The following is a 17,407-nucleotide window of genomic DNA, read 5'->3' on the forward strand; positions in this document are numbered from 1 at the left end:
AGGTATATTGGATCAAATATTTAGATACAATGCTCCCAAAAGGGTTGAATGACAGGCTTGATATGTCATGTTTCATTTAAATTCCAATCTTACTACACGGTACAGTCCAAACCCCCCCCAGGGACAGCATGACCGACCATTTTTTTCACCACCCGTTCACATGAGCATTATACAAGTATCCTCTTGGCTAAACTAACATAATATCACCACCATATAGATCTCTCTGCCAGTTCATTACAAGTAACTCTCTATGAGGACAAGTGTGGTTATTCACACGTGTATTGCACAAGCGGTCATGCGGTTTAGCACATATGACGCCACCAATATCTATATCTCACCGTCAGTCTTACACACACAATTTTCTATTACGATTCCTTCTTAACCATCTCTAAATTTTCTTTTGCTTTTTCCGTTTTTACAGAGCCCAATAACCCATTAGGCACTCATTTAATGGTTATGCCACATTTTTGGTAGCTTTCGATAATGATCATTTACGTATGCGACCTTTTTCGGCTTTGTTTATTTTCAATTCTTTCAATCACTTTGATCCTAGTTGCACATGCTATGAGTCCTATTCATAGCATGCTCCGCTTTATGGTTCCTTCATTTCAGGCTTAAACGTTACCGGTTTCTTCAAACCTCTCTAAGATGGCGCCGACCAATACCAGGACATTTACTTAGCAGTTTAGTCCTTCTTTTTTTGATCTCGTTAGAACTTGGTAGTTCCGGTCATGTGCTCACGTTTAAACGCGGAAATCCCGGTGATTCACACTTGCTTCCTCCATTGCGGTGCACTGCTGTTGATTCCAACACTGATCGATTAATCGGTAAGCTTTTTTCTGAAGCAAGAGAGATTGAGATCCGTTATTCCATTACTTTACGCCAACACGTCTACTGACGGTTTTCTTCTCCGTTTGTGTCTTTACAGTTCTGCATGAACCTCTACTTTGAGGTAAGCCTTAGCACCTTCAGACTCCACACCGCTAGTCTGCCCGCAGCTTAAAAAATCTTTTTAAAACAATACATTATGTGCTGAGCTTAGTTTCTTTTTTTCTCCTCATAGATATACGCTTATATCCCCTCAGGTAAGCCCGGTTGCCTTGCGCAAACCGCTCTCGTATCATTTGGTAACATCAAAACCCTGAAAGTTTCAACTGACTTTTTTTTTTTTTTTTTTTTTTGCCTCTTGTTATTTTTAGAGTGCACTACATAAGAACACTCATACAGGTAACACACATCTATGTCTGGGTAGCACAAACATACTATGAGATTGAGCCCGAAGTAATTACTCATTTAGATATTGTTTATTTTCGTTTCAGATCGACCCCTGACGAAGGAACCGCAAGGTTCCGAAATGCATTGGGCACTAACATTTATGTTATCACGAATCTGTTAATGTCAAATAACTTTATTGAGATATGTGAATGAAAACATCATACATGACAATTACTACAGATGTTCACGATGTTAATACTAACTGTATTGCTCATTGTCAAACATTACTGAAACATTGTTATGTATAGAATGGTATGTTTTTTCACAAATTATCAGTTGTAATGTTGAAAAATAAATGTACAACTTGTTAAACAACTACACAGTGTCAGCAAGCACGTTGTGAACAGTGCACAGCTATATACAGGTTCTCATCCTGTCAATAACTCAATGATTAGAGCGGCAGACCCTGATGCAGAGGTCTAGCCCTGGACCAGGGTTCAATTCCCTGCCCTTGCGGGTCTTGGGCTAAAAAATTCCACGGACCTGATAATTCTCGCCTCGGTGCCATTCCAATCATTGAGTCCCACTCTGCAACTCTGGGCAATAGCTTGCTTAATCTCCACAACGGCCCCCACAACGCTAAGGATGCCTGGCCTCCACCTTGGGGGTGCCCAGGAGTGGACGCCTCACAGGGAAAGCCAGGATGGGTTTCACAGCGGTATTCGTACAAGCGCCTTGAGACCCTTGTGGGTGAGTAGTGCGCTATACAAGTATCGATTTACAATTCTCTACACAGTGCACCTCATTTAGGTACACTATATAGAAAACCAACCTCCTATATGTCCTTCATCTGTAGCATGCCTGGGTGAGGACTTCTGACTTTTAGGGGGATGTTCAAGCTTTCCTTATTGACATGCCCTTCAATGGCATCCATCTCTTTGGCGACAAGGCAGATTCAGCGCTCGAGCACTCTAAGGATTCTCATACTACACCCAGGTCCCTTGGCCTTTCTGCTGCCCCACGTCAACCTCAATCTGCCCTTTTCTTCTTTCGTGGCAAGAGAAGGGGCATCCAGCCATGCCAGTTCCCACCCAGTCACTGCCTTGTGCAGGCTCCCCAGCCTCTGTGCGTTCAAGAGTGCGATACCCACAGACCTTGTGGGCCAGATGGCCAACAGTCTGGTAAGTCCACCACCCCCCTACTGTAACAACCTCCAAACCCTCCTAGTCTGCCCCTTTACCACCATGGGCACCCTGTCAGCGGCAGGGTTCGCCATCAACTGCCCCACTGGCAGTCCATAACATTGGACAGGTGGGTTTTGCAGATTGTTCCAAGGGGCTACTTTCTCCCCTTTGATTCTACCCCTCTGTCCATGCCTCCATCTCACGACCGGCTGATGTTGGGTTTTTATGTCTCTTCTCTGTGAAGAGGTCTCAGCTCTCTTGGCCAAGGGAGCCATAGAGAGGGTTCTGGTGTAAGAAATAGGTTGTGGTAATTATTTCCGCTACTTTCTGGGTCCCAAAAAGGACAAGGGCGTTTGCCCTATCCTTAATCTTCGAACTCTTCCTCAAAAAGGAGAAATCAGAATGCTTACGTTAGCTCAGGTCTTGTCTGCTCCGGACCTAGGTGACTGAATGATAGCATTGGACTTGCAGGGCACTTATTTGATATTCCTGTCTTGCCTGCCCATCGGCGCTATATGCGGTTTATGGTAGTCCACGAGCAATTTCAGGTCACTGTGCTTCCTTTTGTCCTTACCAACGCCCCTCAGGTGTTCACCAAGGGGATGACGGTGGTTGCAGCTCACCTGCAGAGGTCAGGGGATCCAGTCTACCCCTACCTCAACAACTGGCTCCTGAAGGCAGGCTTGGCCCAGGCAGTCGTTTCCCAGCACCAGACTATAGTGAACCTTCTGTTCTCGCTGGGTTTCACTATCAACATACTGACATCACACCCGAGTCCCTCTCAGATGCTCCGGTTCATCAGACCTGTTCTGGATACAGTGTAGTTTCGGGCTTATTCTCCCCAGCAGCGAGTCCAGGATATTCAGGCTATGATACTGATATTTCAGCCTCTATCCTGGGTTTCAGTGAGACTGACTCTGAGGCTGCTGGGGCTCATTTCTTCCTGCATCCTGCTGGTGGCACATGCCAGATGGCATATGTGACTTGAAGGTCCAGTGCACACAGCATCAGAGGAATCTCTCCAACCTAGTCCAGTTCTTGGAGGGAACTGCAAACGATCTGAAGTGGTGGCTCACAAACCACGATTGGCTGGGAGACAGACCCCTCTCACTTCCCCAACCACACCTAATAGTAGTGATGGATGCATCCAGTAGCGGCTCGTGGAGGGAGTTCGGTGGGGCAGTGAGGCGAGGCGGGGGAGGGGCAGGGTGGGGAAATGTAAACACCGGAATATGGATGAACGGAGGTAAGTACACATTTAAATTAATAAAACGAATTCCTTTGCGCGCGCTGCATCGCATTTTGCGATGCAGCGCGCACAACGAAATTCGTGAAAGCCAGAGAAGAAAAACTCAGCCGAAGATGCCTACCGGATCACAAACAGCCTCTCCATCTTGAGGTGGGGCAAGGTGTCTTTCAGCAGTAGAGAGAGCCTTGGCTAGATCTGTTTCCCACGCCGAGAACGCACAATGTCAGCAGTTTTGTGTGCTGGAGTTTCCATGGCGGTACTTTCTTGGAGATGCTTTTTGTTACAAGTGGAGCTCAGGCCTCCTGTACACCTTGCCACACACACCAATCCTACCCAAAGCTCTCAAGAAGATCAAGAAAGACTGGGCCCAAGTCATCCTTGTGACTCAGAACTGGGCGCAGGGAGTCTGGTATTCCAAACTTCTGAGCATGCCATCGATCCTCCGATCAGGCGTCCCCTTCGTGAGGATCTTCTGTCACATCAGCAGGGGAGGGTTCTCCACCCGAACCTGTCCACTCTATGCCTTCTTGCATGGAGATTTAGCAGCGACAGTTGACAGCTTTTGACATTCCTTCCGAAGTCTGTAATGTCATCTTGGCAGCCAGGAGTCCCTCCACCAAGACAGTGTGTGCCTGCTGCTGGAAAATATTTGAGGCATTGTGTGCAGAAAAATCTGTTGATCCCTTTCCACCCCTCTTTCTGAGGTTCTGCTTTTTATTCTTTCTCTTGCCCAGCAGGACTCTTCTCTGGGCACTGTTAAGGGCTATCTCTCTGCCATTTCTGCTTTCATCTGGTTGCCTGATTAACCCTCTTTGTTCATGTTCCCTATTGTACATAGGTTCCTTAAGGGTCTTACCCATCTTTTCCCTCCTTCACCATTCACTATGCCTCAGTGGGACCTTTACTTGGTTTTAACTTTTTTGATGTGCGCTCCTTTTGAGCCTCTACACAATTGTCCCCTCAGCCTTCTCACCTTGAAAACATCCTTCCTTGTGGCAATCACATCTGCCCGCAGAGTAAGTGAGCTGCAGATGTTATCATCTAAGCTGCCTTACCTCTCAGTCTATCCTGACAAAGCGGTGCTTCCCGCAAGGGCTTCCTTTCTGGAAAAAGACTAGGGCAGATATATCAGTTACCATGGTAAGGCTTTTTACGTATATTTTGCTTTACTAACTAATTTGCTAGCATGCATATGTTTTCTAGTTGCAGCACGGTTTCAATAAATATTGTAAACTTTCTTTGTGTCTTTCTGTTGTTTGGTATGGACATGCATTAATAAGAAAATGAAAGGTGATGATCTGTTTCCACGGTTTCCCCTGAGGGCTAAGAGTTGTGTTCTGGGGTGCCAATTCACCTGTTACTCTGGAACGGTTAGCAGGGCAAGTGAGGCACTATGAGCTAGTCGGATTTGTGCCCATAGGTATTAATGTGGTATGGTGACTCAGTCCCTACATTCTGACTTCCTGTGGTCCCAGACATAGTTTTGTTTTTAGACAGAATCACTGCAACACAGTGTTCTTCATGACTCTGCACATCTGACATCTGCGCATCTGGGTGGTGTCTATATAAGTACCACAACATAATTTACGGTGTGGACAATGCCAACGACGGATACGGAGCTAATCGAACCACCTACCTGCGCATAGGGGTACTTCTCACAAAAAATCTTCAGTTTCCAGTCTGACGCCTTGGAAAAATGATGAGAGTTACTTCCCGCTGGGGAATGAGATAATATGTGGAAATCCAATACTCCTACAGATCTTGGTAGTGAATGGAGGGAGACATGTTACTAAGCGTCATACTATAGGGTTAAGGCAATCTTTGTCAACAGAGTATGATTTGCTAAATGGAATTTGTTGGCTGGTCCCCTCAATTGTACTTGTTCTTTGGGTCTGGTGTTTAAACCCTATAGTCAATAATAATTTAGAAATTGTTTCTTGGAATGTGTTAGGCCTGGCTTTTCCAGCTGGTTTATCCCCAGATTTTTTGCTTTTTGGCCTCCTGTTCTGGATCCTGTTTTTGTTGGTTTTATGACTCTGGGCACTTTACCACTGCTGATCAGTGCTAAAGTGCATATGCTCTCCCTGTAAATTGTATTTATGGATTGGTAATTCCATGATTGGCATATTTGATTTACTGGTAAGTCCCTAGTACAGTGCACAGCGTGTACACGGGGCCTGTAAATCACATGCTGCTAATGGACCTGTAGCACTGATTGTGCCATCCACATGAGCAGCTTGTAAATGTAACTTAGACCTGCCACTGCAGTGCCTTTGTGCAGTTTGGTACTGCGATGTTGACCTGGCAAGTGCACCCACTTGCCAGGCCTTAACCTTCCCTTTTATCACATGTAAGACACCCCTAAGGTACGCCCAAGGTAGCCCCATGGGCAGGGTGTAGTGTATGTGAAAGGTAGGACATGTACTGAGGTGTGTGACATGTCCTGATAGTGAACTACAGTGTACTTCGTTTTTCACTATTGAAAGGCTATCTATCCCAATAAGATAGAATGGGAGTTTATGTATAACATCTTATAATTATACCTTCCCATTGGGACAATATTTAAAGATGGGGTTTAGTATTTCTGAACTCAGAATATACAAATGCATCTTTTATGAAAGGTGATTTTTATATTTTGTGTTTGAAAATACCACTTTTAGAAAGTGGGTATTTTCTTCCTTAGCCATCCTGTGTGCCTCTGCTGGTTTGTGGATTGGCTGTTGAGTAACAGGGGCTGGGGATGTGCATTCTGTTCAGACAGCCACTTGGTGGGGTGAGGTGTGGCCTGTCTTTCCAGTGTGAGTCCTGGCTGGGCTGAATAGACCTGGGCTGCATTCAGAGTAGCGGGAGAAGATTTCTTTCACACCTGAATGGGTCTGGTCTGCCTCAGATAATGCTGTCTACACCTCCTGCCAGGAAGCTCCACAAGAGAGGACAGAACTGGTCCTGGCACATACACTCTCTGCCTCCAGAGAACAAAGGATTTTGTACTATAAAAAGTGGGGCCCAGATCCCAGACTTTTATATTACTTCTGGGATTCAAGAGGAACCTTTACCAAGGAGAAGAGCTGGAGAAACTGAGGAGATCTCCTGCCCCTTTTCTGTGTGCTGTCTAGGGTTGGCCTGCAGTGTCTGTTTCTGCTGCGTTCTGTGTCCCCTGCTTGAGGAAGATCTCCAAGGTCTTCAAGTAGAGCTTGCCTCTTGTTCTGAAGTCTCAGGGACACAAAGACTTCACCCCCAGTCTCCCAGAACTCCTTTGCTGGGAAGTGCTTGCCAATGTTCTGGGCCTCTGGAGGTTGATTCTGGGTCTGGGATCTGCAGAAGCTTAAAGAACTGTGAAAATCCATGCATCGCGTGGTTCCAACGCATCGAAGCGGTGCAAGAAGTATTTCCGATGCATCACCACAGCTGAAGAATTGACGCAGCGCCTGCCTGCGGCTGAAGTTTCTGCCACGCAACGAGTCCTGCACAGCGATCTCCTATGTCCGAGATCACCACACCGGCTCAGACACAGTCCCTGCTGTTTAAGAACTGACGCATCGAGGGGACGTGGCTAGTATCATTGCAGCGCATCCCAGATATTCATGCATCGCATCGTCCCGGAGTGTTACAGATCGCATCGAGGCACCAGGTTTGTCACATCGCTGGGGGATGCAGTAAGAAACCAAACCATCACCTCCCCACGCAGTAAGAAACCAACGCATCACCTCCCCCGGAACAAGGAACCGACGCATCACCTTCCTTGCGACCCTTTTTGCTTGTGTTTTTGATGTCGTATCCACCATTTAATATGGACAGAAATGTTTTTACCTTTTAAAAGTCATATTTTGATTACTGTATTGTGGAGTTTTGTCATTTTGGTCTTGTTTGGTTTAGACAAAGTTTACTTATTTTTCTCAACTGGTGTGGTGTCCATTTGTAGTGTTTTCACTGTATTACTGTTTGTGCGCGCAAATGCTTTACACACTGCCTCTGTCAACTCGCGCCAAGCTAATAAGGGGGTGAGCAGGAGTTATTTTAGAAGTGTATCCCCCTTACCCTGACTAGGAAGAAGGGTCCCTACTTGGATAAAGGTACCGACCTCTGCCAACTAGAGACCCCATTTCTAACAGAATGCAGCTGGTTTACTGCAAATTATCCCGATAAAATTGATTTTTTTAAACACCCTGAAAGCGTAATTGCATCCAAGAAACCTGGTGTGCTTCTGATTTTGCTTTATATGGTTATTATGTTTTTAGTTGTAATGCTTCTCTCTCAAAAAGAGATCAGGTTAGAGGTGACATAACGATTTTATAACTATTTTATTAAATAATACTTTCAATTTTAATTTTTTTCAGGCCATAGAAAGAAATGAAAGTGAAATGAAATGAAATTAGGATTTATAAGGCGCACTAATACCCGTAGGTGTCTAGGCTCGGCAGCTCAAATCTGAAGTGTGAGCCTGCACGGGGGAGACGAGAAGAAGGACCACTACTTTTAAACAGCAGGGTTTTTATGGATTTGCGGAAAGCCAGGAGGTTGTTTTCTGTCTTCAGTCTTATTGGGAGTGAGTTCCACAACTTCACTGTCCCTGCCACGAAGCTTCTCCGCCCCAAAGTTGCCATTTTGACTTTAGGGACTGCAAGACTGGCGGAAGTGGCAGAGTGAAGCTCCCTACCAGGGAGATACCACTCAAATGTGTTTGCCAGGAAGTCTGCTCTGAGTCCATTGAGTGCCTTAAAGGTGGTACAGAGGGCCTTGAATTCGATCCTTCTTTTTAGCCAGTGCAAGGAGTGTAAAGCACGTGCTACCAATTGCTGTTTGGTTCGGTTTTCTGTGCGTTCAGTTTGAGGCAATTTTGGGCCATCCACTGTCCAACCTTGCGCAGGCATTCTTGAAATCTTAAAGCAGTGTCCGTTTGGTCTCCAGAGAAATACACCACGATTTGTTTGTCATCGGCACTGTTTTGAAGCCAAAGGATTTTAGGAGCAAGCATAGAGGGTAACATATAAGTTGAAAAGTGTTGGGAACAATGAGGTGCCCTGTGGCACTCCACAGGGCAGGGTGAACCAAGATGAGCTATGCCCGTCAAGCTCCACCCGCTGTTCTCTATCAGTGAGAACGTACTTTAGAAGGGCCAGAGCCTTGTCCCTGACTCCCATGGAGAAAAGGCGACTAACAAGCTGGTTGTGGTCAACCGTGTCGAAGGCTGCCGAGAGGTCCAATAGGATCAGTGCTGCCTTCCTGCCTTTATCAAGTACCTCTCTGATTCCCTCCGACACATTTATCAGGGCCAGCTCGGTGCCATGTTGACTTCTAAAGCCATACTGCGCACAATTCAATAGCTTGTTGTCCTCCAAGAATTTGGAGAATTCTGTGTTCATGGCCTTCTAATCGATCTTAGTGGGCAGGGGAAGCCGCAAGATAGGCTGGTAGCTGTTCGCGTCTTGACAATCCAAGTTAGGTTTTTTCAATAACGGAAGGATAGATGCCTTCTTCCAAGCAGTCGGGAAATATCCCTCAGAAAACATCTGATTGAAGATCCCCATAAGGAAAAGGGCTGCAGGCTCTGGAGCCAGATGGGGAATTTTAGGAGGGCAGGGGTCCCAGGGTGATCCTGATCTCATCTGACTAAGCATAGACATCACCTGTGTTACCGAGATGTTACTAAAGGCAAGGGATTTTGTCAACTGAAGAGGCTCCATCACAAGAGATCTCAGTCTTGAGAGTGGAGGGCCCATCAGATAACATTAATCCTGCTCCCTTGGCTGAGGAATCAAAGTCTGCAACTGCCTTTACTTTTGCTTGAAAGAAGGATGTTAACTGATTAGAGAAATCTTGGTTTACGCCGGTATTTTTCTGGGCAGGGTGTTTACTTAGTTTCTGTACAGTAGAAAAGAGTTATTTGGCGGACTTAAGAGAAGCTCTCATCTTGGTAGAGAAATATTGTTTCTTACTAGTTAAAATTTTTACTTCATAATCTGCCATGTCTTTTTTGTATATGAGCTTGTCTTCTATTTCGTAATGTGAGCGCCACTTCCTTTCCAGTCTTTTTCAGGCCATACAAAGTATTCCAACTCTGGGAGAAAGTGCACGCGATCTTTTTTTAATTGTATTGTTTATATCCGCCTGAATGTCTTCTATAATAAACTGCTTCCTTCACTGTTTTCCTTCATAAAGGATGCCACGGATCGAGGGTAGCTACGAAGGTCATTTAAGTTGGTGATTTGAATTGTAAAGTATCTGACTATGCCATTGGCCTATTTGGGGATGTTGAAGGAGAGGAATGACTACAAATTCGACCCCTCCATTTTCCATCAAAAATAAAATTCAGATAAAAGGGGTTCTACTAAGAAAAAATGAAAGTGTGATAGCCAATGGAAGATTTGATCATGATTCCCCTGCTCCCTTTACTCATAAAACATAGACTAATGGTGCCAAAATTGACTATCTTACGTTGTCCTATTCAGCCTTTAGTCTCTTGTCTGATTTGAAAATGTTGATAACCCCCTCAGTAACTATAGAGCTATTGTTTTCTCTGTAGAGGTCAGTATGACATTAGTGGGGCCTTAGAAATTAATGGGGCCACAACTGGTTTCTTGCCAGGATTTGAAAGCTTAAAGGGCTTCTAGAGAAGACTGTCAGTAATGTAGGTTCCTGGCAACTTGATGTTATTTATTTCTTTTGTCATTTTGTGAAACATTTTATAAGTATGGATTGTTGGGCTTATACTGTGACATCTCAAAATCCTCAATCTATGTCTTCCCTGGCTTATATTTGGTCATCTCGAAACCCCTCATAATTACCTATCCATATCTTAAATAAAGTAATAAATAGGCTGATTAGGACTCAATTAATCTCCTTCTCACTTGATAGAGTTAAATTAATAGCACTTTTGAAAAGGAGAAGAAGTCTACTGAAAGCTGGAAAAAAAGACAAGAATCAGATTGTAAATTGATTGATTTAAGAGAGGCTGTTCGCTCTAAGAATTCAATAAAAGTCTAGGGGATTATTGTGGACGGTTGCGGACAAGGGTTAGATTCCACCCCTCGCTCATTAGGGAAGATCTATGGAGTAGCTTTCTCTCAGAGCTATATGCGTCCAACTCGGAATATGTCTTTTTGGGAGAATATCCCCCTGGTCATAAGAGGTAGGCAGTGAGTTATGGTTTCTCTTGTGGTATGCCTTCTAGGGAAGAGATTGTGACCTCAATCCTTCTTTTTTTGAGAACTTCTTGAGCGATGGGACCAGATGAGGCCCTGATCTCGGTTTTAAAAAGTGAAGCCAATCTTTGGGCAACCATTTTATCTCCGGTCTTTGAATATTGATGTGACAAATATACTGTGACTTTGTCTTCAACTGGTAGTGTAATTATCCCACTTAATAAAAAGGGATACTGTAATCTACCTAGTAATTATCGACAAAAACCTTTGTTAGGTGCCATGCGTAAGGTCTGCACTAAATGTCTACTGAATCATCTTTACATATGGGTTGGTGAGGAATCCATAATACCATTAGAGCAGACAGGCGTAAAAAATCACGGCACCATGGACAATATTACAGTCCTGCAACTTATAGAAAACTATGTTTTAGGCAGAGGTTCCCACGGTTTATCCTGCTTTTATCCAATTTCCTATGGCGTTCGATAAAGTTGATCGTCCTACCTTATGGAAAAAGCTGCATGAACTAAGTATGCCTGAGACCTCATTATGCTTAATTATTGACTTGCACTCTTCTACCTATTGTCAAGGCCTGGTGGGAGGAGATGGGGGCCTACCTGCTGTGATCCCAACAAAAAAATGTTTGAAGCAGGGCTGTTTGTTGGCCCTGCTGCTATTTTCCCTTTATATATCTAATTTACCAGGTGCACTTGTTAATCATTCAGGATATCCTCTGAGTATTAGGGTCACTCAGTGTCCTGTCTGCTATACGTGGAGGATATAATAGTTCTTGATCTTACGCCTAAAGGGCTGAATAGCCACCTCAATGCTCTACACCAGTACGCAGAGTTTCACTTTCTAAAGCATTAACATTGCTAAAAGCAAAGTCAAATGTTTTTGGGCCTTAAGTCTACGTAACTACGGAAATTACTCCTGTCACCTTGATCTGTAAGGCTAAACCCCAGGGTAAGGGGCTGGGTTTGTTTTACAGAGCAATGGGGCGGATGCTTTTTTCCCACCTGCTTACTATATTTAAATCCAAAATCCTAGCTGCCCCATTGTATGCAGAGGAATTAATTGATATTGCAAAATGGGGTTTCCTAGACAAACTTGAAGGGCACATTTAAGGCCCTTATACAGACTTAATACCCTGGCTGCAGTTGTGGCCTTAAGACTCAAATTTGGGTTAAAAAGTTCATTTGTGCAAGGTCTGGTGGTTGTGGTTCATTAGGGTCATCATATATTGAGAAGTGATTCTAACTCATTAAGGAGTTATATGTGTAAAGAGATGTTTGTGATGAAGAAAGAGACTTCCACATTTTTTAGGAAATTCTTATACGCTTTATGCTTGTTTAAAATAGACCTAGGTCAGCTATCTTCAATGTCTGAAACTCAGTTAAAACCGCATCTCGACCTGACCTCTTCTTTCTTAAGTTTTCACCTGGACACCAAGGATTGTGGTAAAAAAGAAAAATTTGGGATGGTATGAAATTCTTTTATCTTGAAAAAAGCTCAACAATATTTTACCTGAAACATGGTATAAATCATCCAGTATATGCAATCTTTGCAATAACGGTGTCCAAGATTTGAAACACATGTTATTTATTTGATCCGCCTTCTTATTATATCGACGCACTTTTATGAAACTTGTTTTTAAAATATGTGTTCAAACGACAGACATTTCGGTACAACTATTAGTTTCTCCTCCTAACGAAATGTTTTGTGTTCGAGTTTTCAGCTAATGAAAATGTTTTTTCAAGCTGTTTTTAAAACAATTATGTACTGCAATATTTTTAGACTATGAATTTATTTGTACCATTGTGAGTGATTGAAATAGGTGTTATTTACTTGTCACGCATTTTTATTACATCGTCACACTTATATGAGACCCCATCCATAAAAAACACAACACTCTTCAATGATAGCCATTGTCAGTTAGCCATTATTTCCTACTCCTACTAAAATGTTTTTTGCCTGAGTTTTTAACACTTTAAATGTTTCTCAAATTCTTATTGGATTTTTGAAATAATCTTATATTTTTAGATTATGAAGTTGCTTGTAGCATGGTTGGTGACTGATTTTATGATGTTAATAGTCATGGTATTATTGATCTTATGATGTTACTATTCCTGCATCACCTTTTTAATCTGTTATGTATTTGCTCCCACTCATTGTATACTCTGAAGAGGCAATTATACCTGCCTTTTGTCAGGAGCAGATTTGGAATGTATATCCTGGGTGGGAAGCCACCTTTAAGCAGTAATGAAAACTTAAACAGCTAAGAGCCTATTAGTGTTCACCTTCCCCTTCAGGAGGCTTCACCCAAAAGCACTTACAATCCCTCCCCCTTCTTCAAAGAGTACTTCTTACGACTGGCTGCTCAGTGGTTTCTTTGTGGCTCCTCAAAGCAAGAACAATAGCTGGCTGTGTCCATTCCTATGGTTTCTCTCTCCCACACCTGGGTGGGCTCCACAGGCACCTATGCTATGGCTGCTTGCATGATGGTTACCTCTTTGATGCTCCATGGGGACTCATCAGGCCATACACAGTGGTTTACTGTATAATGTCCATTCTTATCGTTTTCTCCCTGCCACATCTGGGTGGATTCCCCAGGCATACACTTTGTCTGCACATAAAATGGTTGCTTCTCTCATTCCATGGTGGACCCATCTATCCATAGAGTGTGGCTGGTTGTACACTGTTGATTCCTATGGATTATTCCCTGCCGCCCCTGAATGGACTCCTCAGAGCACACACCATGTCTAATAGGTAAAGCTAATTTATCTGGGATGCTTCTCTGCCATTCTGGAGTGGACTTTTACCTCTGTATACTTCTTAGGCCCACATTCAATGTGGTTTAAATTGTATGATTCAGAGCTATCCAAAACGGGTAGATGTCCACACACTTCATCTTTTCTCACACATTTCTCCTACACCCATATGTAGATGCTGCTACACCCTTGCTAAGATATGGTTTGAGCAACTTGCTACACACACACTGCACTAAAACACTTCCACATGGGCACACTACAATCACATTCAAAACACTTTTTAACTATCCGTATACTAGCAAAAAGGCTTAAGTGTCTTTGCTGTAATTTGAAATGATTGAGAAAAGATGAAGTTGTGCAGATATCTTCCTGTTTTGGATTGCTCTGAATCATACAATTTAAACCACATTGAATGTGGGCCTTAGAAAGATGTTAAATAAACGGGAAAGCTTATATTTATAGGTTTATTGAAATTACAGCAAGGAACTAGGGTGTCTGGCACTACTTAACATTTAGGAACACCTTCATTTTATAAAGACGTCTTGCAGCATAATTGTAAAAGTATGATACAATCTGTCAATAGTTCACATAGTGTATTTCATTAACATGCTGAACCGTTTCACATTAGTACATCAAATCATCAGTGCATTGAGAAGTATTTTATTTTTTAAAGTAAAAGTTTTCAATCATAAATTGAGAAACATTCCTTCTTCCCCCACCCTGACAACAATGGCAATTGTGTACTAAGAGGCAACGTCAGTTGTTACATGCACTCTTTGGGGGCTGGGGTTTCCATTGTACATGAACAACATATAGTTTATTAAATCAAACACAAGAGAAGGTTTTGTACAGCACACAACCCGAAGACATGTATTTCGAGGTCCTCATATGTGATAACGAAGAAAAAAGAGGGAAAATGAAACAAAACAATTGTCTAGGATCACACATTGTGGTCAAGGGGAGAAGCTGGGTTTAATCCCAGGTTTTCGATTTCACATTGTGCAATTCAGACTCTAGATGTGTATACCTCACTTCCCTCTCTGACCGTCAACCTGCTGGTATCAATGCGGCCCACATTTTGTTGCCCATGCGAAAATGTTTGTATGTACCAATGCTCTAAATTAACATGAATCTAACTATTTGTTCTAGATCATGTCGACATTATTTTTATTTTTTTTACAGGATTGACTTGTCATCCAAGTCGGCCATTTACTATGGCATCGTGCTCTCGCGACTCAACAGTCAGACTTTGGTCATTGACTCCTTTAATAACTCCACTTCAAATCAATATCCTGGCTGATCGACCTTGGGAAGAAATTATTGGCAATACAGGTATATGTTCCTCAATTTGATTATATATTTATAAAATATGTTGAAAACATTTTCTTGTTATCTACCTAAAACACGGACCAGAACCTATACAGAACCATTAGAACTGGTCCTTTGGGGGGGCGAGCCGGGGGGGGGGTAATTGTTGTAGTTGCAGTTTAGTTAGAAGGGCCTGATTGTTGCTCCTTCACGAGCAAAATATTTGAGCTCCAGTGTTGACAGAAAGGACATCTCTGGCAACATGAACTACCCACAAATCCCTCACCCTGTTGTAATGCCAAAGGTGGTCCATTGGGTGCCATGGTTTGATTTTGTGATGTGTAAGGCTGCCCTTTTGTGATGTTGATGAGTCTAAAGTTGTAGCAGGTGTGGACTATGCTCAGTGCTGCTTGTGGCATTGCTTCAAGACTGTGGCTGCTTTCTCTGCAGTGCTGCTAATGGAAAGTGAGCACGGTTTAGGATAAGTTGCAGCTCCTGACTGCTGCACATCCATCATATGGCAGCTCCAAATGACTACATATTTATCAGAGGAAACATTCTGTCCCTCCCGGCAGCATACCCATGTAGTCATTCTTCAATCTTATCTGTAACAGATTCCACCTACACTATCAACAGCTTCAAAGCCACATCTTACAAACATGATGCCACACCCTCATCCTTCATAAAGACCCTCCCCAGAGATGCACATCTGCCCTTTCTCAACATTATGCTGCCATCTCCCAAGGCATCTTCCCAGACGGTCTCTCAAGACCAGTCAGGCACTCCCCCTACTGAAGAAACTGACCCTGGCCCGATGACCTTGACAGCTATCATCCCATCACCCATCTACGATTCATTGTCAAAACCTTTGAAAAATCAATATATATACAACTCCAAGACAATAGCAACATCAATCATTAAATCGACATGAAGCAATTCGTATCATTCTGCAGCACTGTACAAGTAGTGAATTATACCCTCATTTAATCCCTGCCTCCTCGATACTCCCAGACCTCTCTACTGCATTTGACACAGTCTCTGACCCCAACCTCCCTCTACTTTATCATCACAAATGGGTTTCTCCAACACTGTCCTAGATAGACTCTTAAAATCTTTCTCTGAGTAGCACCTGCTCTTTCACATTAGTCACTCAGGATTTCAGAACTGCTTCATATCATACGGAGTGCCCAAAAGTCCATTCTGACCCTATCAGCTTCAGTATATTCATTGAACACCCATTGAAATCTAATCCTTGACGGAAACATCAGAATTCACTAATATGTCTACTACCAGAACTCTGTCTGGCGGTCTCATCAGGTGTCAGTATTCACAACTTAAGATACCATAAACTCATCCAATCCTGGGTATAGCACCTACCTGAAGATCAACCCCTCCAAAACTAAATTCTTCATTTTCAACAACAACAATAAGAAACACATTCCAATATTGCTACCCATGGTTGGCTTCAACCCTCATCTTACATCCAATGCTAAACTACTTGCCTTCAAACTCAAAGTCAACTTTTTTCAAGAAATACATGACAAAGAAATTGGATGTGGCATGATAACAGCTACCTCCGATAAAAAAAGTGAAGCCTCTGCTCGCTGAAAAAGGTTTCAGAACTGCTTATGGAACTTTGCTGGCTCTTCCTTCTCTCCTGCATCATCTTTCGGGGTAGTTGAATCACCCACATGACCATCTCTGCTGCCTATTTGGCAGAAAAGGGATTAGCATCTGGCGGACTACACCTCATCTGGAGCCAGAACTTTGCCAGACTGGAGACAAAAATCTGTGAAAGAGAAAAGAAGAAAAGACAAGGCTCCCGGGGTATAGAACAACATACCTTTCAACACCAGAACTACCATAAACCCCTTTCAATTCATGGAAGAATTGAAGACTCATCTATTCAAAGATCATTACCACTCCAAAATATCTTAAGCAGCTCTTCTTCAAGTATACCTCTACTATATCAAATGTGTTTTATCACTTGACAGTAATATTGCATTGGCTACATCAACTTAAGTACTACTTTGCCGGTTAAGTGAAGTCTAGTTGTGTAGATGTGGAGGTAAGAATAATAATTATATATTTTCCTTGATGATGTAGTGGTAGGTGATGTGGTGATTACAAAATTATTGTACGTTGATATTATCGATCTCAGTACATTATCACCAAACCCTTCTTCTCCTGGTACAGCACTCAGCTATTTCTAGCTTGATTTGTGCTACATAAATACATGTTCATAGCATATTTTGCTTTTGATACACATATTCTGCATACTCCTAGCATTAGGGTTGGGCTAGGACATTTCAACTTGTTTTTCTTCAAAGAAAGGTGTTCGAGTCACAGTAAGCATTTTGACTCCTCCCTTAGTGAGCAATGTGCATGATCACAAACTGCATGTTAGATTATGTTTTTTCCGCTTTGGGTTTGGACGTGCACTAACAGGGCTCCAAGACTCAACATGTTCTCCATGTTCTTTCAGTCCCACATGGTGAATGTTTGACACCCAGAGTTGGGAAAAAACATAATCATAAGCAT

General features: G+C 42.9%; 1 protein-coding gene across 4 annotated transcripts in view; it reads left to right on the plus strand.

Moving 5' to 3' along the window:
* WDR17 (WD repeat domain 17) overlaps positions 1-17,407 on the plus strand; it is a 1,003,384-nt gene that overhangs the window by 552,175 nt on the left and 433,802 nt on the right. For all 4 annotated transcript variants that reach the window (XR_014978161.1, XM_085641859.1, XM_085641857.1 and 1 more), the window contains one exon: positions 14,741-14,890. Coding sequence is in view for 3 of the 4 variants with exons in the window: in XM_085641859.1 (XP_085497985.1) it covers positions 14,741-14,890 (150 nt within the window). In the remaining variant the exon portion in view is untranslated. The remainder of the gene's footprint in view (positions 1-14,740; positions 14,891-17,407) is intronic.

This window comes from Triturus cristatus, chromosome 2_2, assembly GCF_964204655.1.
Source record: "Triturus cristatus chromosome 2_2, aTriCri1.1, whole genome shotgun sequence".
Taxonomy (NCBI): Eukaryota; Metazoa; Chordata; class Amphibia; order Caudata; family Salamandridae; genus Triturus; species Triturus cristatus.